General features: G+C 37.1%; 1 protein-coding gene across 8 annotated transcripts in view; it reads right to left on the bottom strand.

Moving 5' to 3' along the window:
• ARHGEF12 (Rho guanine nucleotide exchange factor 12) overlaps positions 1-25616 on the bottom strand; it is a 152754-nt gene that overhangs the window by 36741 nt on the left and 90397 nt on the right. For 4 of the 8 annotated variants that reach the window (XM_016922157.4, XM_016922155.4, XM_063784575.1 and 1 more), the window contains 15 exons: positions 24020-24198; positions 22751-22828; positions 22437-22556; positions 20362-20502; positions 14880-14954; positions 12016-12108; positions 10420-10530; positions 10035-10133; positions 6811-6853; positions 5764-5869; positions 5187-5324; positions 4362-4394; positions 3921-4035; positions 3055-3160; positions 549-761 (listed from right to left, as the gene is read on the bottom strand). In XM_016922157.4, the coding sequence (XP_016777646.1) occupies positions 549-761; positions 3055-3160; positions 3921-4035; positions 4362-4394; positions 5187-5324; positions 5764-5869; positions 6811-6853; positions 10035-10133; positions 10420-10530; positions 12016-12108; positions 14880-14954; positions 20362-20502; positions 22437-22556; positions 22751-22828; positions 24020-24198 (1650 nt within the window). The remainder of the gene's footprint in view (positions 1-548; positions 762-3054; positions 3161-3920; positions 4036-4361; positions 4395-5186; positions 5325-5763; positions 5870-6810; positions 6854-10034; positions 10134-10419; positions 10531-12015; positions 12109-14879; positions 14955-20361; positions 20503-22436; positions 22557-22750; positions 22829-24019; positions 24199-25616) is intronic. The other 4 variants (XM_016922158.4, XM_054662782.2, XM_063784576.1 and 1 more) reach the window with 1 other exon arrangement.

Genomic DNA, 25616 nt, shown 5'->3' with positions numbered 1-25616 from the left:
CACTCTACATCTCATCTCCTCTCTCCTCACAACTCTGTTCTACTACTTATATACTGTCTCCCACATATTCTACCCTTTCTTTCAGCTGGCTTCCTATTAACATTGAAAAATAAAACCTCTAGTTAATCTCAGATTTTTAAAAAGTCTTCTTTAGATGCCCACATCTGCCTCTAACTACTGACCAGTTCCCTCAATACTCCCTTTACCTTCCCTTGATTGGACTTGGCACAATTTGCATTTTTTATATTTGTGACTATCGCTCTCAAGAGAGAAAGCTGCATGAGGCAAGCATCTGTGTATAATTATTGCATGTTAACATCCGGGACAAAGCTAATGCCTGACAGAGAGCTTAATAAATATTTTTTTGGACAAATGAGAACTTAAGTTATCATTCGGCATAGATTTCTTATTGGTTGTAGCATATTAAAATTTCAAAATTAAATTAAACTGGGATTTAGTCTTGATTAACTTGCCACTCTATTTTTCAGTTAGTGTGTTTGTTTTAAAATCTTGATGCTTAGTTAAGCTGAACTACAGTAATAGCTCACCTGTATCATTCTCTTTCCCTCCTTCCTGGGAAAAAGAGGCCCCTGAAGCTACAGAAGACATGGAATTGGCAGGCAGGTATCCAGCGTCTGTTCCTTCATTTGCTAACCCACTCTGGCGCAACTTGGCAGAGTCCTGAGGTTCAGGACTCACAGATGAGGGTGTGGATAAGTGCTTAGGGTGGCGCGCCTTCTGTAGTTCCATGGCTCTGCCAACTGATCAGAAAATGATGGTTAATAATCTGTATTGCGGCTGGGTGCAGTGGCTCAAGCCTATAATCCCAACACTTTGGGAGGCCGAGGTGGGCGAATCATGAGGTCAGGAGATCGAGACCATCCTGGCTAATATGGTGAAACCCCGTCTCTATTAAAAATACAAAAATTAGCTGGGCGTGGTGGCACATGCCTGTAATCCCAGCTACTCGGAAGGCTGAGGCAGGAGAATCGCTTCAACCCGGGAGGCGGAGGTTGCAGTGAGCCGAAATTGCGCCACTGCACTCCAGCCTGGGTGACAGTGCAAGACTCCGTCTCAAAAATAAATAAATAAAATAAATAAAATCATCTGCATTGCAAATTAGCTAAAAGCAAAAAAGGACAATGTAAAAGAATCTGGTAAAATGTGTGAAACATGGTAGACCCTAAAAAATATATATAGTGGATTGTTATGCAGAGAAACATACAGACAGACAGATGAAGGAAGGAAGAAGAAAAGAGAGAAAGGGAGAGGAAGGTAGAGCAGAAAGATGAGGAGATGGAGGAGGGAGGAGGCAGGACGATGAAAGCGAGGAAGAGGAGGATGTAGGGAAAGAAGAAGGGTCATGAGAAAAGAAGGAGAGGAATGGTGGACAGAGGGAGGAGGAATGCTGAGAGACATGGAGCTGTGTTCATTTGTAAGAATGAAGATGAAGTCTTTATTTTTGTGAGTTCTTAGTAAGCTCCCACCCCAGTTCTCCCCCAACACTCACACCTTCATCATCATAATGTACCTCAAAGACCATCCAGACCAATCTCCATCCTGCTAATTATCCTTGTTCACAAAGTCACCACAAGAAGCCAAAGACTCCCACTCAGGTGTTCAATATCCAGAGCATTCTACACCCTCACACAGCTTTTTATACCCTAATCTCTTAATTCCTCAAATTCTTCTTTTGTATACCTTGGAACTCACGGTTAGCATCTGTGAAATCCTCCATCTCTTTAACTTCCTCTAAAAATTTCACACCTTCTCAATGTTTCTCAACAAGAGGCACTCATGGCATTTGAGGGAGAACTCGTCATTGTGGGGGACACTCACTATCACAATCCTACTCCCACCACTCTACCATGCCAATATCTTTTTTTTTTTTTTTTGAGACAGTGTTTCACTCTGTCACCCAGGCTGGAGTTTAGTGGCGAGATGATAGCTCACAGCAGCCTGGACTCCCCAGACTAAAGCAATACTACCTCAGCCTCCCAGGTAGCTCAGACTACACACATGCACCATGATACACAGCTTATTTTGGCTGTTCTTGTTGTAGAGGCAGGGTCTCACTATGTAGCTCAGGCTGGTCTCGAACTCCCAGGCTCAAGTGATCCTCCCGCCTTGGCCTTGCAAAGTGCTGGAATTACAATCAAGAGCCACCGCACCTGGCTTCAGTATTTTCAAATGTGCTACTGCCTGAGATAAGAACCATCACATGACCCCTCCCCATGGTACCACCATCCCTATTTCTCCTGCAGCCATCTCAAGTGAGCTTATCTCTCTTTATTGGGCCTGGGGTGAAAGGGAAATCAGAAAATAAAGTACAATGGAGAGGTGGAGAAATTTTAGAAATATGGAGACTAAGTAAATATGTATAAAGAGACTAAACAGTGTGGTGGAGAGATCTATACACACTTTTTTTTTTAAATTTAACAAACACAAGTTGAATGGAAACAGAATCAGAAGAGGTAAGTAAACTATGTTACGGACATTTGACAGAATACTGCCACTAAAGATGTGTGTTTTCGTTTTTTTTTTTTTTCTTTTCTTTTTGTTTTATTGAGGCAGAGTCTCGCTCCAGTGTCACCCAGGCTTGAGTGCAGTGGTGCAGTCTCGGCTCACTACAACCTCTGCCTCCCAGGTTCAAGCAATTCTCCTACCTCAGCCTCCCGAGTAGCTGGGACTACAGGCGCATGCCACCACGCCTGGCTAATTGTTGGTATTTTTAGTAGAGACAGGCTTCATTGTGTTAGCCAGGATGGTCTCGATCTCCTGAACTTGTGATCCGCCCGCCTCAGCCTCCCAAAGTGCTGGGATTACAGGCATGAATCACCACGCCCAGCCCACGAAAGATGTTTATGACAATTATGTAGCAACATAGGGGGTACTTAGTTCAGAAATAACACTGAATGGAAACAAGGCATATTGGGAATTCAGTAAAATCATCTTAACAACTCCTTTCTCCAGAAATTCATTCTAGCTGAAGAAGCCTCTGATGTGAAGAGGGCCTGGAGTACTGAAAATGCAGCACTTCAAACTTCAACATACTTGCACTGTTGTCATGACGGCTTGGTCTCCGTGGGGGTCCCAGGATGCTGGGGAATCCTCTTCGCTTCCCTTTTTCTTCCCCTTCTTTATCTTTCTTCATACTTTGCTAGAGTTGAAGTACAAAAAATAAGAGATATGTAACAGAGTAAATTTCTTTTGCGATTTTCATAGTGTAATGCTAATGGTTAGTTCAAAGAAATTGTTAAGTGTAAATGAAAACCCGTACACGTGTGTATGCACACAGAGCACTAATTAAAAGTTCGCACACAGTACCGTGTACACCTCAAACTCAAGATGTTTTCTTCAAACTCTTTATCACTGACAGCTTTGGAAAATCAAAGGGTAGTTTTATAGCACATTTACCAGGAACTTATTCTAAACAATTCATTCATCCATTCAACAAATATTTACTAAGCATTTTGCTAACAGTTGAAAATACAATAATAAAGAAGGTCCTTGTACTCATACAGCTTTACAATCTAGTAAACACTAAACAAAAACACAAATAATTACAAACTGACAGAATACTCTACTGCCACTAAAGATGTTCATGACGATTATGTAGCAACACAGGGGGTATTTAGTTTAGGCAAAGTAAAAGGAAAGTATAAGGCATGAACAGAATCAGAAATAGCACTCTTTGTAAACTGCTAATTTCACTTTTCACATTGTCTAATAATAGTTTATATGTCTGGATTTCTCACTGTATTTTGAGTTTCTTGAGAACAGAGACAGTATCTTATAAATGTTTGTATGACTAGCATTAATTTGCTGATTAAGTAAATACTAAGATGATGGAAGACACTGCAACCAAATGTAAAGAAGCCCTAAGGCCTGAACATGCTATTACATTATTTCAGTCTTACCTTGATTTTGGGAAGAAATCCAATCCGACCCCGTTTGTGCTCCAAATTTCGAGGCTCTTTCACTTTTACTCCCAAATGCTTCATATACATGAGAATAACATACTGCATGGTGGAGCTGGAGGAGAAAGGACCAAGTAAATTAAGACTTCTGAGAAGGGAGGGTTGGTAGAATAAAGACATCAAATGATTTCCAAAACCCCAAGGTTGGAATTATTGAAATAAATCAAACAAACACTAAAGAACTAACTAGTCATTGCACAGAGAAGAGAATTCTACTCAGGACAACAGTAGAATATTAGTCAAATAACATACAAGCCACCAGAGAGAGACCACAAACTGTATTTGTAAGTTAAAAGAAATAAATTGTAATTTAGGGCTGAAAGGAAAAAACATAGTTCTTTTTTTCTTAAAATTCTAGGGGAAAAAAAACAGTTATGTTACCTCTTATCTTCCTCTACAGCCTGAGCAGTCATCCTTAAAAAAAAGAAAAAAAAATTTAAAAATGAAATATGGAAGTTTAATTAATTAATTTTTTTGAGACAGAGTCTCACTCTGCCACCCAGGCTGGAGTGCAATGGCATGATCCTGGCTCACTGCAACCTCCGCCTCCTGGGCGCAAGTGATTCTCGTGCCTCAGCCTCCTGAGTAGCTGGGATTACAGGAGTGCCACCATGCCTGGCTAATTTTGGGGTTTTTAGTAGAGATGGGGTTTCACCATGTTGGCCAGCTTGGTCTCGAACTCTTGGCCTTACGTAATCCGCCCGCTCGGCCTCCCAAAGTGCTGGGATTACAGGAGTGCGCCACCATGCCTGGCCTTAAAAATTGTTATTAACTCAGATACCTGAAATAACAGAACAGAGCCAAATGCTTTGGGCCACACCCTACAATAAAATACCAAAAGAACCCTGATCCCCTAAAGAACCTTATCTGTTTCACCCTCATGTCACCAACTGTATATGCTTCATGGCAAGAAATATTTCCAAGGCCTATAAATTGAAAATAATGAAAGTAATCAACCTGTTTTTGATCACTGATTAGAAGTTTTAGAGTTACCCATTTACCACCACCCAGAAAAAGGAACACAAGAAATTTATCTAAAAGTATCAGAAAAAAGAAAAAAAAAATCCAGTTTCTCAAGTACTATGACAAAATAAACGGCTCCACATACACAATCTGACAGTTTTTCTAAACCTACCCAAAGGGTACTTCAAGCATAACTAGTATCTCAGCAGAGAGGGCATTTCCACATATACTTCTATTACTTACAATACTTCTTCAATTTTGGCAACAATCTGTTCTGCACATGTCCGCTCCTTCTCCAAAGTCAATCGGTCCTTGTCTCGCTCTGCATCAAGTTTAGTCAGCTCGCTTTCAGCCAAGGTCAGTCCCATACTACGTTTCTGCCTAAAGGGAATAGAGAAGTTTCCTGAGGTAGCCTAAAGAAAAACTACCTCATTCTGGGGACGCTTCATCACAGTCTTCACAGCTATGGTTTCTAGGAACAGGAAAAATGTCACTTTTCCACTTATGGGTCCATGTCATCTAGGATACCAGAGGAAAAAATTCTAGAAGCAATGACTCCAAGAACACATACAATATCTTAAAGGAACACACTTAGCATAGACACAGCACTGAGCTCAGATCCTGCAAGTGCCTGGAATGGAGAGTCTGGACTCTCAGTTCCACTCTAACCCTTTGGCTCCAGATGTTCATTATGTTTTAATAACAATAAGACCATACGGTTTATCTAGTGCTAAGCTAAGTATTTAATGAGCAACTTTTTCTTAACTAAAAAAATTAATTTAGAATAATCATATGAAATTCTATCTACCACTAAGCTTACCGAAAATCTTCTAAGTGCCTTTGAACTTCTGGATGGACTCTTTCTTGCATAGTTTGGATATAGTGGCGATGCAGATCCTCAGGAATGAGCTCAGGTCTTCTCTTTTCTTCATAAATGAAAGGAATTATGTTATCTAAAGGTATGTTCTGGGCAACATACAATTGGCAACATAGCAATGCTACTTCGTACAAATTAACTTAGAATATGCCAGAGGGAAGTTCTTCAGGGCAGTTTGTATATTTCATCCCAGAATTCTGATTTCATTTACTCTATTATTATTATTATTATTATTATTATTATTATTATTATTATTTGAGATGGAGTCTTGCTCTGTTGCCCAGGCTGGAGTGCAGTGGCGCGATCTCAGCTCACTGCAAGCTCCACCTCCCGGGTTCATGCCATTCTCCTGCCTCAGCCTCCTGAGTAGCTGAGACAACAGGCGCCCGCCACCACGCCCAGCTAATTTTTTGTTTTTTAGTAGAGACAAGGTTTCACTGTGTTAGCCAGGATGGTCGATCTCCTGACCTCGTGATCCACCCGCCTCGGCCTCCCAAAGTGCTGGGATTACTACAGGCGTGAGCCACTGCGCCCAGCCATATTATTATTTTTTTTGAGACAGAGTTTTGCTCTTGTCACCCAGGCTGGAGTGTTAATGGCATAATCTCGGCTCACTGCAACCTCCGCCTCCTGTGTTCAAGCAATTCTCCTGCCTCAGCCTCCTAAGTAGCTGGGATTACAGGCATGCACCATCATGCCAGCTCATTTTTGTATTTTCAGTAGAAACAGGGTTCCACCATGTTGGCAAGGCTGGTCTCGAACTCTTGACGTCAGGTAATCCACCCACCTTGGCCTTCCAAACTGCTGGGATTACAGGCGTGAGCCACTACGCCCGGCCTCATTTACTCTTTAAATGTATTATAGACTGTCTTTCTGTTGTGATTCAGGTGATCAACTAGTCACCATGTGACAGATAAAACCTGAACAGATGAGCTGAGCTACATATCTATTAAGATGTAATTCTCCAGGATGTTAGTGCTCCAAGCTTACCTAGATCTGCAGACATTTCATCAGGAACAGAAACTTTCAGGTGCTAAAATGAAATGCAAACAAAAGGTGTAACAACGCTAAAGATATTTGAAGATGTACATAAGTACTTCTGTAAAGTAAGGGGATACAACTTGGATACCCACTCTACAAGCACAATCAAGTACAAGCTCATTTATTCATTCACATTTCACAACTCCAGAACATTCTATCGTTTAAACTTGAAAATGAGCCCTTTTCCCGAGGATCATGCTATAAAGGAAAAGTCTACAGTCGTTTAGCTAGATGACTGAATGCTTCTGTGACACACTTAATGAATATACTGGCTTTGGCTTTGGCTTCCTAGAATCATTGGTCAATATAATCAGTTATATGTCATTTAGATCAATATAGGTAAAACCTAAATTATGTGTATATTATCATATGAAAAATGTACTCACATATAGCCATGATTTTTCTTTCCTATATTTGAGATGCTCATTCTGAAGACCAATAATATTCCTAATCGTTTTCCTATGTAAAGTTTAAGAGCCCTCACAATGTCACACTCCCAGTGAGAAAATATTGAATGTCAATGTTGAGTTTTTGGAGTTTTAAATCTCCAGCAACCATCTACAGTTCTGGCTACTGAATCAAATAAGGTGACTATCTTAGAATTTACTTATTCCTAGCTAGGATTTTCCCCATAATATTTGCATAATAATTACCAGTCTGTTGTTTTCCCCCACCCCCAAACTAATGGAGGGGAATACTTTATTATTTTGCATTAAGAGAAAATATCTTAACCTCTTCCTGCTTATTTTGTATTGTATACCTATTTAAGTCATACAATTTCAGAATTTAAACACATCCTATAAGATCTGAAGTTTTAAATTTGAAAATAAGTCACTGCTAAAAATTGTAAGATCTCTTTATATTCATTTGAAGTAAAATGGATTTTAAAACTTTCTCTTTGACAGGCAGTAGCTCAAATCAACTTTCTTAAAAGCATTTCTAGCTCAAGTGCAAAAAAGTAATAAAAGCTCATTTGTGTATGATGGTGTTTATATGAAATAAATGTGAGCTGTAGCATAAAAGTATAATTAGCAAATTAATCAAAGTGTAAGGATTCTTCTTATACTTTAATATTGATATATAGATCATGTGTAGCAAAATGTAAAGTTTTGACTTAGCTTGGTGCCCTCTTAAGAAATGCAAAATTCAAACATGCTTCAATATATTGTCATTTTTTTAGGAAAGTAAATTATTTTAATAAAAATAACACAATATTTTAAACAATGGGAGTAGGATCAGAACACTAATTCACTTAACACATACTTAAGTGACCCCGCTATGTCCCAGGAACTGTTCAGTGTTAGGGACACAGCAGCGAACAAACGGAACAAAAATATCTGGCCTAATAAAACTTATATTCAGGGTAGGAGAGTAGAAATATAGTCATCCCTTGATATCCACATGTGGTACCGGTTCTAGGAACCCCCATGGATACTAAAATCAGCGAACTCTCAAGTCCGTTGTACAAAATGGCACTGTATTTGCATATAACTTATGCACATCTTGCTGTATACTTTAAATCTCTAGATTAATTATAATACCTAATACAATGTAAACGCTATGCAAATAGTTGTTATACTATATTTTTTAAAAATTGTTTCATTTTTTATTGTGGTATTGGCTTTTGTTTTTTTCCTTGAATATTTTCAACCATGGTTAGTTGAATCCGTGGAAGCTGCAGGCACAGAAGACTGACTGTGTAAACAAACTAACTAACTAAATAAAAGTTCTATGGACAAAAATAATAGAAAAAGTGACAAAGTGAAAGGGTTGAGATTTTAAGTAGGTTGGTTAGGAAAGTCACTGAGTAGGTAATTGAATGTGAAAGTGTACAGACAATTTTGTAAAGGCATACAAAGAAAACGGGGCAGGAGTTGGAGGGAGAAGTAGAGCCAAAATGTGTGTTTGTTTTTAGAAAGGGAAAATAACAACATTTGCACACTAATGTGAATGATTATCTGTAGAAAATATAAAACCGATGGTGCAGGAGAAGGGAGGATAATTGTTAGAGTAAGATCTTTGAGTAGGTATAAGGAAATACACTGTAAACTGGAGCAGAGCTGGCCTTGGATAAAAGATGGACAATCAAGGCCAGGTGCGGTGGCTCATGCCTGTAATCGCAGCACTTTAAGAGGATGAAGCAGGCAGATTGCTTGAGCCTAGGAGTTCAAGACCAGCCTGGGCAACATGGCGAAACCCCAGCTCTACAAAATACAAAAATTAGCCAGGCATGATGGTGTACACCTGTAGTCCCAGCTACTTGGGAGGCTGAGGCAGGAGGATCACTTGAGCCCAGGAGGCAGAGCTTCCAGTGAGGTGCAATTGTGCCACTGTACTCCAGCCCGGGCAACAGAGCAAGACTCTGTCTCAAAAAAAAAAAAAAGACGGACAGTCAGGAGAAAGAGTAGAGTACATGGTATGGTATAATGAGGGCAGATGATACATCTGGTAGAAGTTCTCTTCTATATACTTTAAATTTCTCAGAGAAACAATAAGGTCAAGGTTATCAGCTGAGAAAGGACTAGGAAAGGAAGTGATGGAGGTTTTAGGAGGGAAAAAGCATGAAGCAGTCATCTAAGGGAACTGCAAATGTGAAAGGACTAGGGACCTGCGGCATGATTATCCAGTATGCATTAAGGGCTAGGTGCTATTTACCCATAACAAGACTAATAATAAAACTTACTACTTTAAAAACCTTATTAACACTTTTAATGACAAAATATAACATTATCATCATTTATTTCAGTGTAAGTGAAATCTTTTCTGCCACTTTTTAGTTAAAATTATGCCTCCAAACTTCAAAGAGGCCACCCAGAGTTCAGTTATTCAAGTATTATTCCTTGGGTCTTAATATATATGTATTCCCTTTTTCATTTCCTCACTCTGATTATGCACATGCAAAAAACACAAATATGTGTGTGTGTGTATATATGTGTGTGTGTATATATATATATATATATATATAATCCCCTAAAACCTACTGTGAGAATTCATATGCCTAAACTACTTTAGAAATGATAAAAAAAAAAGTCTAGAGTAATCAATAATTGAAATATAATACAGGTGTGAGAAAGCACAGTAAAATCCAAAAACATGGGAGGGAAGATAGGAAGCAGGAGGACAATAATTCCATGTACTAAGGCAAAGATTACAACATTAACTTGGCAACTTACTGCTGATCGATCTAGAAAGAACTGATGAAACTCAAGGAAGATGCGACGAGTTTCTTTGGAATTGGTATGTTTATACAGGTCTGAATAGAGATAACAGAGCTGTAGTGGAGAAAGGAATGAAAAAGACAAAATGAGGAACCATGAAAAATGTAATTTGCTAGGTCATCATTGAGTAGGAATGTCTGGAACAGGTAGGTCACCATAAACAATGTAGTTATTACTATATAACCAAGTCTTTAAAAATAATGTTTTAATTATCTTTTGTATCTGTCTTTATATGGAAAACTGAAAGAAGTCTGCCCACTCGTTGTATAGCTAGGAAAAGTTCTATGGCACATGAATCAACAGAAGAACTCTGAATCTGCTAGATTGTAAAATATATTACCAAAGTCGCAGGGTCAAATTGTGAAACTACATGGTGTAAGAAAACAGCCAAATGAGCCGGGCGAGATTTTAGTAATTCAATGCTCTGGAAACAGCTGCACTGTCCATTGATCTAGAGGAAGAAATGATTATGCATCAGTAACTCCACCATACAAATACTAAATGCAAAGTAGGCTCAACTGAACATAGCTATCCAAATTTCACTTTGATCTCCCTATAAAAAATTCAAGATTTAAAAAACTTCACTAAAATTTATTAGCAATAGAAGCTATGGAACCTCTTTCTGTGAACATTAACCACCTCTTGGGGATAGGTTAGAAGAAAGACCACTTTGGGAGAACGGAAATTTAGGAGACGATTATCAAGTAGCTCGGATGTATACAAATCAGTATGTAAAAAACAGTCTAACATTTCTAGAAATGCAGTGGAAGGCTTTTTGCCCAATCATAAAATAGCTGTTTATCCTTTTCTTCTGGGCTAATTGCAGAAATGGTGGGAAATGAAGTTGTATGATTTTAAGTAAGACAAATCCTAGAATATTTGTATAATCCCTAAATATACTGAACACAGAAAACAATAATAATGTAAACTAGCATCACAATTTTCATATTCCCAAATCATTCTAAAGACCAGCATTACCCCCAACTATCAAACCAGACAAATGTATTACAAAAAGAAAAACAACACACCAATATCCTTCATCAACAAAGATGTAAAAAATCCTCAGTAAAATATGGCAAATTGAAACCGACAATATATAAAAGGGATAACATATCATGAGCAACTGAGGTTCATTCCAGGAATGCGAGACTAGTTTAATATTCTAATATCAATCAACATAACTTACCATATTAATAGACAATCAGAAAAACCACATAATAATCTCATTCAACAAAATTCAACATCCAGTGATGATAAAAACTCTCAGCAAACCAGGAGTATTCCTTAACCTAATAACCCTTAACCTTATAAAGAGCCTCTAAAAAATACTTATAGCTAACATCATACTTAATGATGAAAGACTGAGTGTTTTCTCCCTAATAGCAGGAATAAGGCAAGCATGTCTTGTCACTCTGATTCAACCTCATAGTGGAAGTCCTAGCCAGTGCAATAAAGGCAAGAACAAGAAATAAAAGATAAACAGCTTGAAAATAAGGAAATAAAAACTATAGACAACATATTTATCTATGTAGAAAACTCCAAAAGACTTATTTTTAAAAGCACCAAGAAATAATAAGTGAATTTAGCAAGATCACAGGATACAAGGACAAGAATCTAGCTAATCATATTCCTTTATAGCACCAATGAACTGGGATTTGAAATTTTTTAAAAAAATACTATTTTAAGAAACACACTCAACCCCAATAAAATGAAGTACTTAAACATAAATTAATGATCTCTCACTGGCTTTAAAAGCAAGGTCATTTCTGTTGGTCAAAGCTAAAATAAGCAATTAACCCAAGGAGCTATTGGTTCTAAGATTTAGCTTCAAATCCTTACAAATGTTATCTTAATCTCCAGAACGTGCTCATTTTTGCAACAAATCAGATATTGCAGAAAGTAACAATTTATTTTTTAGAAAGAAAAAAGTCATCACCTGTTCATGTTCAGTACCAAAATCATCATCTTCTGCTCCAATAATATGAGGTGCTATACGGGTTGAGGGACTTCCGACAAGTGATTGAGTGTCCTGGCAACATTCAGGGAAAAGAAACAGAAAAATTACCTGGTGGTCAAATTTAGAAAAAGAATAAAGCCAACCCATCAAAAAGACATGGTTCACTTAAATGGTGAGATTTCTTTTTGTTTATTTCCTTTGAAGTACTTTATTTTCAAAGTAGGGGTTCACAAATTTTCAAGGCCATGTACCACTCTGGCAGAGAAAAAGACCACAATAACGAGTTTTTTTTGGGGGGGAAAAACCACTCCCCTTGGAAACAGTAAATATCCTTTGCTCACTATACACTTGGTTATCTGACTTTAACACTTTCTGTACACTTCTGTACATTCTTTTATTAATTCATACATACTTAAAACTTCTTACAGAAAAAAATAAAGTTGGCTTACATAAATGGTTACAATTAAAAAATTAAAGAAAAAGTGAATGAAGACAATAGGAGAAAGGAAAAATAAGAGCAGAAATGGTAAGACAAAGTTAGCAGAGAGGTTAATATACCTGAGAAGTACTAACCCAAGATTTCCATTAATGATACATAATTGAAGGCTATCATCGAACTCTATTTTTTCATTTTTAATTAATTTTCATAAATGTATAATGCAGGGTTTCTCAACTGTGGCACTGTTGACATTTTGCGCCAGAGAGTTCTTGGCTGTAGGGGCTAGCCCGTGCATTCTAAGACATTTAGCAGCATCCCTGACCTCTATGCACCCACCAGATGCCAGTTGCAGCCTCCCAGTCCTAGACATCAAAAACGTTTCCAGACATTTGTCAAATGTCCACGGAGGCATAATCACTCTTGATTGAAAAATCACTGATATAATGCTCTAAAATCATCAAGTAACCTCACAAACACTGCTATAGAAACAAAGATAACAAAATTCTAAGAATAAATTGTAGATTGTCAGATAGTTTCCCATGCAGTAGCTCCTCCATTTGTCAACTCACAAAGTTGGATTCAGCACAAAAACGGCAGTACAGAGGCATTAATATATAAAATAATAAACACGAGTGCTGGGCACGGTAGCTCAGGCCTGTAATCGCAGCACTTTGGGAGGTCAAGGAGGGAGGATCACTTGAGGCCAGGAGTTTGAAACCAGCCTGGGAAAAACAACAAGACCCATCTCTAAAAAAACCAAAATAAATTAGCCAGGCGTGGTGGCGTGTGTCTATAGTCTTAGCTACTTGGGAGGCCAAAGTGGGTACATAGTTTGAGCCCAGGAGTTTGAGGTTACAGTTAACCTCTGTACTGCAGCTTGGGCAACAGAGTAAGACTCTGTCTCATTCATACATATATACATACACAAATACATGCATACATAAATACATACATACATACAGGATGTCTGAAGACCATAAGTACTAAAATTAAAGACCATATAGGATTGGGGAATAAAATTTTTGGAAGAAATAGGAAAAAAATGAGTTTGGCTTAAATCTAACAGCAGTTTAACATTGCAAGATCTGGATGGAGTTCAGCAAAGAAGGGTAGGCCTATGATTTGAGAGTCATTTGCACAGCAGTTATAGTGGCTATAGCTGAAGTTGTATAAACAGATCCGCAAGTTTTAAACTGAGTGAATAATATGTACCTGTAGTTTTTCCTCCTAGTGTTGCAACACTACATATTGAGTCTCCTAAACACAATTCTGCCTTTTAACAACTCTTACTATTTTCTTTAACCTCAAGGCTTTAATATTCCAAAAAAAAATCAGGTGAAACTGGCCGGGCACTGTGGCTCATGCCTATAATCCCAGCACTTTGGGAGGCTGAGGCGGGTGGATCACCTGAGGTCAGGAGTTTGAGAACAGCCTGGCCAACATGGCGAAACTCCCTCTCTAAAAAAAGGAAAAATTAAAAAATTAAAAAAAAGAAATTAGGTGAAACAACATAAATTAGTTTAGAGCAGTAGTCAGACAATTTTGATTTTATAACTGATTTGATGTCTCTGATTTTTCAATAGTCCTTATGTTGCTGACAATAAAAAGATGACAAAATGCTGTTGTATCTTTTACTACAAAACTGTAAATAAATGTAATTAGAAGATAAAATCAGAGTGCTTAAAAGCATGCAATTAAGAATATGTAAGATCAAACAATTCTTCTTCTTGATGAACACCCACAAAAACTGAAGGCAAGGCAGCATATTCACAATAGCAAAAAGTGGAAGCAATCTAAGTACCCACTGACAAACGGACAGATAAACAAAATGTGGTGTATATACATGTCATGGAATATTATTTGGTCTCAAAAAGGACAGGAATTCTGACACATGCTACAACACGGATGAAAGCTGAAGACATATGCTAAGTGAGAGAAGCCAGTCATGAACGGATAAACATTGTATCATTCTTTTTGCATGAGTATCTAAAGTAGTCAAATTCATAGAGACAGAAAGTAGAATGGTGGCTGCCAGGGGCTAGGGGGAAGGGGGAAATGTAGACTTAGTGTTTACGGGGTACCAAGTTGCAGTTGGAGAAGATGGTTGGCAGTGATGGTCGCACAACAATGTGAATATACTTAATGCCACTATACACTTAAAAATGGTTAAACTAGTACATTTTATGTTACCACCACGACAAATACTAAGGAACCTAAGAATACTTACAAACCATGGAATATCTCTTGACTTATTCAAATCTTTATTAAGTTTCTTTAATAAATTTTAATTTTTTTTTCCAAAAAATAAAAAATAAAATATGCAAACATCAGATGTGTCTATACCATACTTTAAGTATAAGGAAAGCCAAAGACAGCACTATCATTGCATGGATTTCATACTCACAGTGTCCTGAATTGTTTCACTTTTCTCTGGGTTTTCCTCTAGATAAATTCTCTCTTTTGGGCCACTCTTGGGACTCTAATGAAAAAAACAAAATCTTCAGTTCATTTCAATAGGCACACCAAAAGGAGATGAGGGGAAAAAGTGTGAAAAAAAAATTGTTCTGAATTTCATATTTGTATTTACAACTACTAAATATCTTTCATAAAATGCTTGGTTCTGCTACTTTTTCCTTACTTTGGCAAGTCACTTATTCTCTCACCTTTTCAATTTTATATTGATAAACAATACAGAATCAACAAAACAATTTTACCTAATCTCCAGGCCTGGAGGTTACTTTTCTACCAAATAACTAGATACACTGCATACCTCAAACTCATTATGTCAAAATCAAACTCTCTTTATTTATCTTCCTTAATCCTTACCTTCTCAAACTATCCTTTCTATCCAAGCTAAAAGCATTTTGCCCTACTTATGAGTACAATTAAGCTTCTACTATTCTGTTACTCGCTTCATGTGAAAGGTGGATTTTAATACATTTATATGGTATTGTATAATAGCTAATACAGTTGTTCTTTAGTGTTTGTGGGGGAATGGATGCTCAAGTCCCTGATATAAAATGGTATAGTATTTGCATATGCAAATCTTCTATATATTTTAAATAATCTCTAGATTACTTATAATACCTAATACAGCATAAATGCTGTATAAATAGTTGTTATACTGTATTGTCTAGGGGATAATGACTAGGAAAAAAGTCTGTGCATATTCAGTACAGATGCATTTCTATCCCTGAATATTTTGATCCATGGTTTGCTGAATCCACAGATGCTGTCCACAAATACTGAGAACTTCTGTATAAAATATAAACTATATGAGACACAGAAACTCACTTTGTGGAGATGAGGAACACCCCAAAGCAACGGGAGACATTCTTTAGAGCAATGAAAATGAGGAACCAGAGACCTAACGAGTGCCAATAGGGAAGATACATTTTACCTATGCATATAGCAAGATATCTTGGTGGTATCACAAGATATTTCTGTTACCAAGAGAAAACAGCACTTTCAAATGTATGCCCCACCTTGGAGAAATGAATGACTTTCAGGTCTTGGAGAAGATATATAAAAGATTAGAATAATTCTGTCACAAAAAGCAAGAAAGCTATCAAAGATATTGGAGGGGCATGTCAAAAGAACACAGGAGAAAATTTGAGGGGGCTCCCACCAACAAAAGAAAAGAGTAACTCATACTGAAATCTATGAGTTCAAAATATTACACACATATACCCTTCCCACTTGTCACCTTTGGAGTTTGTAAAAGTATCATCTCTCCTGAAAAGACTCTTCTGAAAAGAATCAAGAGAAGTATTTACCCTACATTTTCTGTATAAGCTGTATTTTAGGGTAACCTATTAGCTAGTAAGGGAAATCATTTTTTGTAACATAACTCCATGTAATAAATACAGAAATACTGACAAAATTATAATAATATCCTTTTGAAACTCTGAATTAAACAATGGATCTAGGCGTTTTGATCATAAATGGCATGTGAAAACATTTCACAAAAGCTTGGGGGCCGGGAGTGGTGGATCACACCTGTAATCCCAGCACTTTGGGAGGCCGAGGCGGGTGGATCACGAGGTCAGGAAATCGAGACCATCCTGGCTAACACGGTGAAACCCTGTCTCTATTAAAAATACAAAAAAAATTAGCCGGGCATGGTAGCAGACACCTGTAGTCCCAGCTACTCGGAAGGCTGAGGCAGAAGAATGGCACGAACCCGGGAGGCGGAGGTTGCAGTGAGCTGAGATTGCGTCACTGCACTCCAGCCTGGGCAACAGAGCGAGACTCCATCTCAAAAAAAAAAAAAAAAGCTTGATAGGGGACGTTATAATGAAGGAAATCATGTTGATATCACCTAAACACCTTAAGCTTACAACCACAGTAAGACAGCCATTCACATCCTGATGTGATATAATGAGATGTACATAGTATCATCTATGAATTATTCCAAATAACAACTATCAAACCTAATGTGATCAAGACTTGTAGATTTAACTAGGAGTTTTAAGAAAATTTAGATAAAGGAACATGTCATATGACACCATGAAAATATAATTAGAAAATGGATTGTTTTACTGAACATCTGACTCAATTTCTTTAACAACAACGACAACAACAAATGGCCAAGGAAAAAAAAGAAGGAAACTATTATAAATTATAAAGACTTAAAATGACTTATTAACCAATGGCAATATGAAAGCCTTGACTGGATCCTGAATCAAATAAACTGTAAAAAGATCATTATAAAACAAGGTAATAAAATTGTGTATTGAGAAAATATTAATTCTTAGGATTTAATAAGAATATTATAGCTATATTTTAAAAACTTCTTATCTCTTAGAGAGAGACATATTAATAAACGAATGCCTTGGATTTACTTTAATCTGGTGTTTGGAGGATGTGAGGAATAGGGGGTACAAACAAAACTGCTGAGACTAGGTTCTCAGGGACATGAGGAGGATTATGTTAGTCTTTACTTCTGAATATGTTTAAAATTTTTCCAAAATAAATAATTTTTCAAAAATATCACTCACAAACTGAAAATCAAAATGATAGATGCTCTGAATTTCAGATGATGATTTGTTACCAAGTTGCTTCTCTTGTGAGAACTGGGTATCAGGGCATTCTTTAAAGCCTTCTCCAAGGTAAGCAAAAGCAGGGAACTTTCACAAACACCACCAGGAAATTATTTTATAAAAATGAGAAGACAATGAAAAAAGTTAAAAGCACTGATTCAAAAGATAAAATGTAAAACAGCGACTCAAAGTACTGTTAAAACAACAACAAAAGCAGACCGGGTCCTCCATACTTAAAATTGAAACAAACATGGAAATCCATAAGCTAAAAGCAACACATCTTTAGCCTCAGACACTTGTAGAAATTAAACCTGTGTGTTATGTGTTCAGAAGATAGCCTAGCTTGGACTTTATCATTTCTCACTCAGATTTCCACAATATTCATTTATTTATTTGGCCTCAGTTTCTTCATCTATGAAATGGTGATACTGCTTTTTTAAGATTATTATGAGTGTTAAAAAAGAGTATCTGTAAAGCATTGGGTACAACCTCTGGCACAAAGTAGGTATTGAATAAATGCTAACTATTATCCATTCAGCACACATTTGTTAAAGTTCCTATTAAGCCAAGCAGTCTTCTTTTCTTACAGATCTCCCTCTTTACACCAAATCATTTTCCACAGATATGTTTCTGATGGTGTCTCTCTTCTGCATGCAAGATAAAGCCCACTTTATTCATTGATTTCATGTATTCAAATACTAAGTATCAATTACATGTCAAACAGTCTTAATTGATTGGAATGCCTATTTCTATACTAAACAATTCACTCTTTTTTTTTTTTTACCCACCCCTGAGATGGAGTCTTGCTCTGTCACCCATGCTGGAGTGCAATGGCGCGATCTTGGCTCACTGCAACCTCCGCCTCCCTGGTTCAAGCAGTTCTCCTGCCTCAGACTCTGCAGTAGCTGAGATTACAGGCGTGTGCCACCACACCCAGTTAATTTTTTTTTTGTATTTTTAGTAGAGACGGGGTTTCACTATGTTGGCCAGGCTGGTTTTGAACTCCTGACCTTGTGACTGGCCTGCCTTGGCCTCCCAAAGTGCTGGGATTACAGGCGTGATCCACGGCGCCCAGCCAACAATTCACTCTTTTATAAGGTTATATTTCTAAGTCATATGTTTTATTGTAACATTCCTCTAAATACAAGATAAAATTCAAATTTCTCATTCGTATCATTTGCTCTGAATGCCTACAATTTGCTACACTTTGGAAACATAAAGTCAGACAAGACAGTCCCTCTGCTCTCAAGGAACTTCCCAACTCATGGTAGGGACAAGACATGAAAACAGCGAGGAGACGCATTACTAAAACAAAAAGAAGAGTACGAAAAGCATTCCCAAAAGCAGTATGTACTGCTAGAACAAGTTGAAGCCCTTTATAACCTGGATTCATGATTTGGCTTCTAAGATAATCTCTAGCCATTCCATCTATAACCCTAATATGCCAGGTTGCCCTAAAATTCTCACTGCTCTCTCAAAATGTTATGCATTTTCAAACCTCAGTGCTTTTGTTTATATTTAGATTACTGGTATTTTGGAGCTAGGTGGAAGTAGATCACCTATTGCCTGAATAAGTTTGGAAAGTTAGTTAACTCCCTTTGGCCTCAATTTTTTCTTTTGTAAAGTTACAGTAACAACAGTACTACTTCATAAGGCTGTTTTGAGAATTAACTAAGGAACATAAAACCTTATCACCGTGTATGGGACATATACCCAACAAATATTAGCGACTACCATTTTTTCCTTGAGCCCAAATTGAAATTTTCCATTAAAACCTTTAGCTAACCCAATCACAAGACTCCTATCACTACCTTAAAAAACAAAACAAAACAAAACAAAACAAAAAACCCACAAATCCTCAGTTTGTTTTTTGCATGAGGAACTGGGTCATTGGGCCTAAGCCTCAAGAGATAGCCTGAATGATGGCTTAGACCACGGCTTCCTTTTTAAAAAACAACAAAACAAAACAATCCCCCAACAACAACCTTCAATAAGAGAGAAACTTCACATTGTTAAATAGTAGATGTGTGTATATGTAACAAAAGTCCCAAGAAGTGACACCTCTTCTATATGCAAAGCACTGTATTTCCTATTCTTTTTTTAAAAAAGAAATACAACCCACAAAGTTGATTTCATGACCCACAATTACAAAACATTCGTTCAGACTTCTTCCCTCATCACTTTTAAAGAGGGTGATCTACATTTAAGTCATTATTCCTACCACTGCATACAATTTACAAAGTATTGCTGAGTAAGTAATACTGAACTTAGCTTTTAAGTATTCATATGTCTATGGTGTTACATCATATTCAGCTTAAAATGTTTTATTATCATCTTAACAGATAGTCATGTTCATCTGGCAGTTTCTGGGTTAATCAAGAAAGTGCTGTTACTAAACCTGGGCTATTAACTGAAGCCTATCTAACAGGACTAAGGTTTTTCCTCTTGGTAATGGCAAAGTGCCCCATGATTCAAGACTGAGTCACTCTGACCACAAATGGAATATTAACATGCTCTTAAAGATATCAACAGTTGGTCTCTCGGTTCAGTAAGAATGCACTGGCATTAGTAACTTCTCTACCCACGAACAAGATGCCTGCTGGGAAATTCCATCCCTGTAAAAGAAACAGTTGGCAATGGGTGTTCAAGGGAAAAAGTGAACTCTGGAATTAAAAGCTTATATATAACAGTATCCAGATTTCTGTTTATCAAATTGGTACATTAAAAATGGGGATGGTAAAAAGTGCTAAGACACCTCTAATTCACATCACTTAAAGTCAAATCTAGAAAGGGGCTGTAAAGAAGAATACAGAAGAAAAAAGATTTAGAAAACTGAATGCTTACATCTGCATTGTCACTACTGGGCCGAGAAACATCTCCACTGCTACAGTCAGTCCTGCCCAGTACATCTCCAGGATCTGTTTCTGCCTCACTGACTGTTAGGGTGTCCCCTAAAGGTCTGGAGGGTGTAACTACAGCTCCATCCTAAAACAGATTAAAGAAAAACACACGCACACAAACACATAAAAGAAAACTTCCATTACTTGCTGCATAAAGAAATAGTGGTACTACAATCTACGTGGAGACTACTAAAAGTTGGACATTCTGATATGCTCAAGTATGTTTAAAATTCTACGAGTAAAATCCATAAATAACTACTAATTCCAGTATTCTAAAATGTCATGACCTTAAAGACAGGGCAAGTGATATTTTGGTAAAAAGAATATAAGTTCAAACTTCTAAATATAGCAAAAAGATAAAATGGTTTGTTAATTTATATAATTTATATTTATATAATTTATATTGTCTGCCCATTAATAAAGGTTATTACCCTATAGTTTCTTGTTAACTACCTTCCAATGCTTCAGAGTGTCAATCAATGGCCAATTCTAGGACATAATGCTATAACATAAATTATTATAAGCATTTAGATCAGGTTATAAGCATTTATTTATTTATTTAATTTGAGATGGAGTCTTGCTCTGTCACCCAGGCTGGAGTGTAGTGGCAGGATCTCGGCTCACTGCAACCTCCGCCTCCATGGTTCAAGCCATTCTCCTGCCTCAGCCTCCCGAGTAGCTGGGATTACAGGCATGCACCACCAAGCTTGTCTAATTTTTTTATTTTTAGTAGAGTCGGAGTTTCACCATGTTGGCCAGGATGGTCTCAAACTCCCGACCTCAGATGATCTGCCCGCCTCGGCCTCCCAAAGTGCTGGGATTACAGGTGTGAGCCACCGCGCCTGGCCAGGTTATAAGCATTTAGATTGCTGTCCAAACAGGGTAAGAATATTATATTTGCCTAGTAATAACATAAAACTGTCAACATTACTGAGATGTAACACTCAAAATGTGACATCGCTACTGGGACTGAAGGTAATGAAAAAAACAATGGAATGAAAAGTACACTAAACCAGGATGTCAGGGGACCTTACATACTGTATGGCCTTGTATAGGTGATTTAACCAGTTTAGACCCTAGGTTTCTCAATTATAACATAATTTTTTTAAATCAGAAAGTAAGCAGATTAGGCTAGATGATCTCAAAGAATTCTTTTGCGAATATGCAGCCTTCCCTTCAGATTTAACTCGGGAACAGTGACAAAAAAACAGCTTTTACCTATTTTAAATGTATAGGCAATTTATCTACTTTGCTTTAAGATGAAGTACAAGGTGCTTTACATATCCCAAATCTGAATATTACAGAATGTAAGTCTGGTTAACATATAAATGCTGAGCTTTTTTTTTCTTATGAGACCATTATCTCTATAGCTTATAACTATACAGCAAATTCTACTGAAATCTATTTTTAAATTACAATAAAAATATAGTCATTAAGAGTATGAATGTGCTTTTAAATCCTCAGACTGGGTTTGAATTCCAGTTCTATTACTTTGCAGCTATATGACCTCAGACAAGTCATTTAATCTCTCTAACTCTCTCTAAGTATATATGTAAACTGGAGGAAAACAACCATAAGTAACCTCAGAGATGTTATGCAGATTAAATAAGAAAATGCTTGTCCATATATTTAGCTCAATGCCTGTTTTAAATTCTTAAATTCCTATTTAAAAACATATCAACTGCAATTCTGTTTTAAGATGGCAGAATGAACCACAAAAAATATAAATATATATATATCTAAATACATTTTAGTAGTTTGTCACATCAAAGCAAAAGCACTCAATTCTTTTTTAAATTATTATGGAACAAAGAAATGTGATCTCATGAGCAAGCAAACAATCAGACGCCCACATTTATTTTTGTTAATCATTACTTCTGTAACATCCTTAACAGGACATCCTGTTGTCCTACGCTAGAAAAATAACTTTAAAAAAGGCAACTGCAACATTCTCTGACACATTCCCAGAAGAAAATTCTCCTGCAAAAAGTTGGGTAGCACTTGTAATAGTGATGCTACCTGAGCAGAGCCTGTGGCTTTGGATAACTGCTCTTGCAGCTGAGGAATGTGTTTCTTGGCCTCTTGGATCTCTTTTAGCAATCTTTGGGCAGGTGTTCGGTTGTAATCTTCCTGCAATAACTGAAAAGTTATAAAAATATTTTCAGAATTAATTACTTATGTAAAAAAGATACAGAAATAGTCCATTCTTAATCAATAATATAACTAATGGCATTGGTTACAATGCTGCTTGATTGTGACTGATAAACACCAACTCAACCATGCCCACTCACATTTTTATTGGCCTGTAAACAGCCCTACTTCTCATTTAATACCTGTAGCCGTTCCTGTTCTTTCTGTAACATTTTTCTGAGAATTTCTACTTTCTGGTTATGAACCACATTGTTTTCCTCCTAGAAAAGAAAAAGATAAAAAACAAACAACAACCAGTATAGACAAAATGAAGCTAAAATAAACAGAGAAAATGTGGCATACAAAGTTCTGCCTCGGCTCCAATTATCAATACCTATTAGGTATTTACTTCCGGGTTATGTGGACAGGCTTTCAGACATGACACTTATAAGAAACTACAAGGAAATGTCTGCCCTTCTATTTCATTTTTACTAAACTGGATTCAAGAGAACACTAAATATTGATATTGGAGAAATGAAGTTGTCTTAGTATAAGAATAGTATCTTTTACTTTCCCTCATTTGGATCTTTACTATTGATCCCCATGCATAGCTCAAACTCCCAGTACCTCTTACCTGAAATATGAAGACAGCTCCCTAATTCATCACCCATCATCCCTCCTTGTTTCACAACCCTATAATATTTTACCAAATTAGTCTTCCTATAATCCTAGGATAATCATGTACTCTTTTGCTTAAAAAGAAACAACATTGAATGGATTCTTACTGCTTATCTAGTTACATGTATATTAGCTTGGGAGATGTGACTTTTCAAAATATATAGTCAACCTACTATTTTCAAGTTCATCTCCCACTATGCACATCCTTAACAGGCACCAACCAACCAAAAATCCTAGCTACTTCTCCACAATATTTGATGCTTTTTTGGCTCCTTCTATTTATTGTTCTTCTTCTATGTGCTTTCTCCCTCCTTTGAATCCTCATAGAACTTAGCATTTTTTTGCCCTCATAATGTCTACATTCTGCCTTGTATTATAGTTACTTGTATACTCTTGATTTAATCTCAATCAACAAAGCTTTGTTAAGCACCTTCTACATGCTAAGCAATATTTCAGGTACTGGAAACATAACAGTAAACAAAATAAACAAAAATCCCCGCCCTCCTAAAAGTACACATTCTAAGATGACTATAATCTTGAACATAGAGTACCTTAACTATATTTCTGTGGGTGGCACATTGTTTTACATATGGCAGGTGTTTAATACTTGTTAAATTAAATCTGCTATGACAATATTCTAATCATTCCTATTATGTAATTTTTATATTAGTAAATCATTTTCTAAAATCTTAAATTTAATTAGTTCATCAGCCGAATACTTGAAAACTCTCCATATAAAGTAAACACACCCTTATAAGACTGAGCATTTAACTAAGAAATTTCCCCATTCTTACCCCCATGAGCACAGGACTAGTGATTCTCTCCATATTCCCAGATGCTCCAGGTGAGTGAGGAGATGTCATGATGGGAGACATATGTCCAATGACTGACGGCTCTACTTCAGAGTCGGCAAGTGGAATCTGGGGCGACCCAGGTGGGCGTCCCTGAACAGTGAGAGCTACATAGGAACCAGCTTGGGGTGGGGAGACGGAAAAAGGGAAGGGAAGGGAAAATAACATTGTCAAGAAACTTTTTATACCATTTTACTACTTAATCTTCGATAGTTCTAAAAGATCCAGTTATGTAAGACTGTCCCATCATCTGCTACATCATGTCTCCACAGAAAAAAAAACTAATTTGTCATTTCTATGACTGCCCTAAAAATCCAAAAGAATGATGCCGTTTTCAGATAGCAAGTAATTACTAGTAAGATCAGATATTACTTAAAAGCAAATAAAATTTATAACTCCAAGAATATATTTTCTTTATTTAGAGGAGTGTTAAAATCAACCATCTATTAGTGGCTATGTTTAATTAATTTCTTAAATGTAAATTTTTTAAATCTTCTTTTTTTTTTTTTAATTAGGGTCTCACTTTGTCACCCAGGCTGGAGTGCAGCGGCACGATCTCAGCTCACTGCAGCCTCGACTTCCTGGGTTCAAGCAATCCTCCCTCCTCAGCCCCCACAAGTAGCTGCAATGTTTTTTTTTTTAAAGATAGGGTTTCGCCATGTTGCCCAGGCTGGTCTTAAACTCCTGAGCTCAAGCGATCCGCCCGCCTTGGCCTCCCAAGGTGCTAGGATTAGAGGTGTGAGACACAGCACCTGGCCTAGATCTTCATATTTTAAGATGACACTAACTAGGCAGGGTTTAGTGAATATGCTAGAACATAAAATGCAATTTTAAATTAACTTTACAAAATGAGTATGACCAAAAAATATTCCACAATAACAGGGAAGAACACAATCAATAATAAGTAGTAAATTTTAGTAGAAAATATTTGGAGGAATGGACAGGAATTCAGTAGACATATTGCGGGGGGCGGGAATCTAGACAGCAAAAATCACCATAATCAGGCCAGGCATGGTGGCTCATGCCTGTAATCTCAGCACTTTGGGAGGCTGAGGCGGGCAGATCACGAGTTCAGGAGATCAAGACCAGCCTTGCTAACATGGCGAAACCCAGTCTCTACTAAAAATACAAAAAATTAGCCGGGCGTGGTGGCACATGCCTGTAGTCTCAGCTACTAGGGAAGCTGAGGCAGGAGAATCACTTGAACCTGGGAGGCGGAGGTTGCAGTGAGCCGAGATTGCGCCACTGCACGCCAGCCTGGGTGACAGAACAAGACTTCGTCTCAAAAAAAAAAAAAAACACACAAAACACCATAATCAGAGTCAGTAATAGATATGGCAAAACTTTTTTCTTAGATATTTCAATAGAACTTTTAAATGTATTTCACACTTGTCTCCCAATTTAACCCTCCCATGGAAATCATTATCAATTATTTCACAGTGTTTTGGTGTTCTAAAAACTAGTTTTGCTATGTATAATACTCACAAGTGTTATAATTTGGAGGAATTTTACATATAAACACTTTCTAAGGCTCTTCAAT

The sequence above is a fragment of the Pan troglodytes genome, chromosome 9 (genome assembly GCF_028858775.2).
Source record: "Pan troglodytes isolate AG18354 chromosome 9, NHGRI_mPanTro3-v2.0_pri, whole genome shotgun sequence".
NCBI lineage: Eukaryota > Metazoa > Chordata > Mammalia > Primates > Hominidae > Pan > Pan troglodytes.
This window is presented reverse-complemented; position numbering and strand designations above follow the sequence as displayed.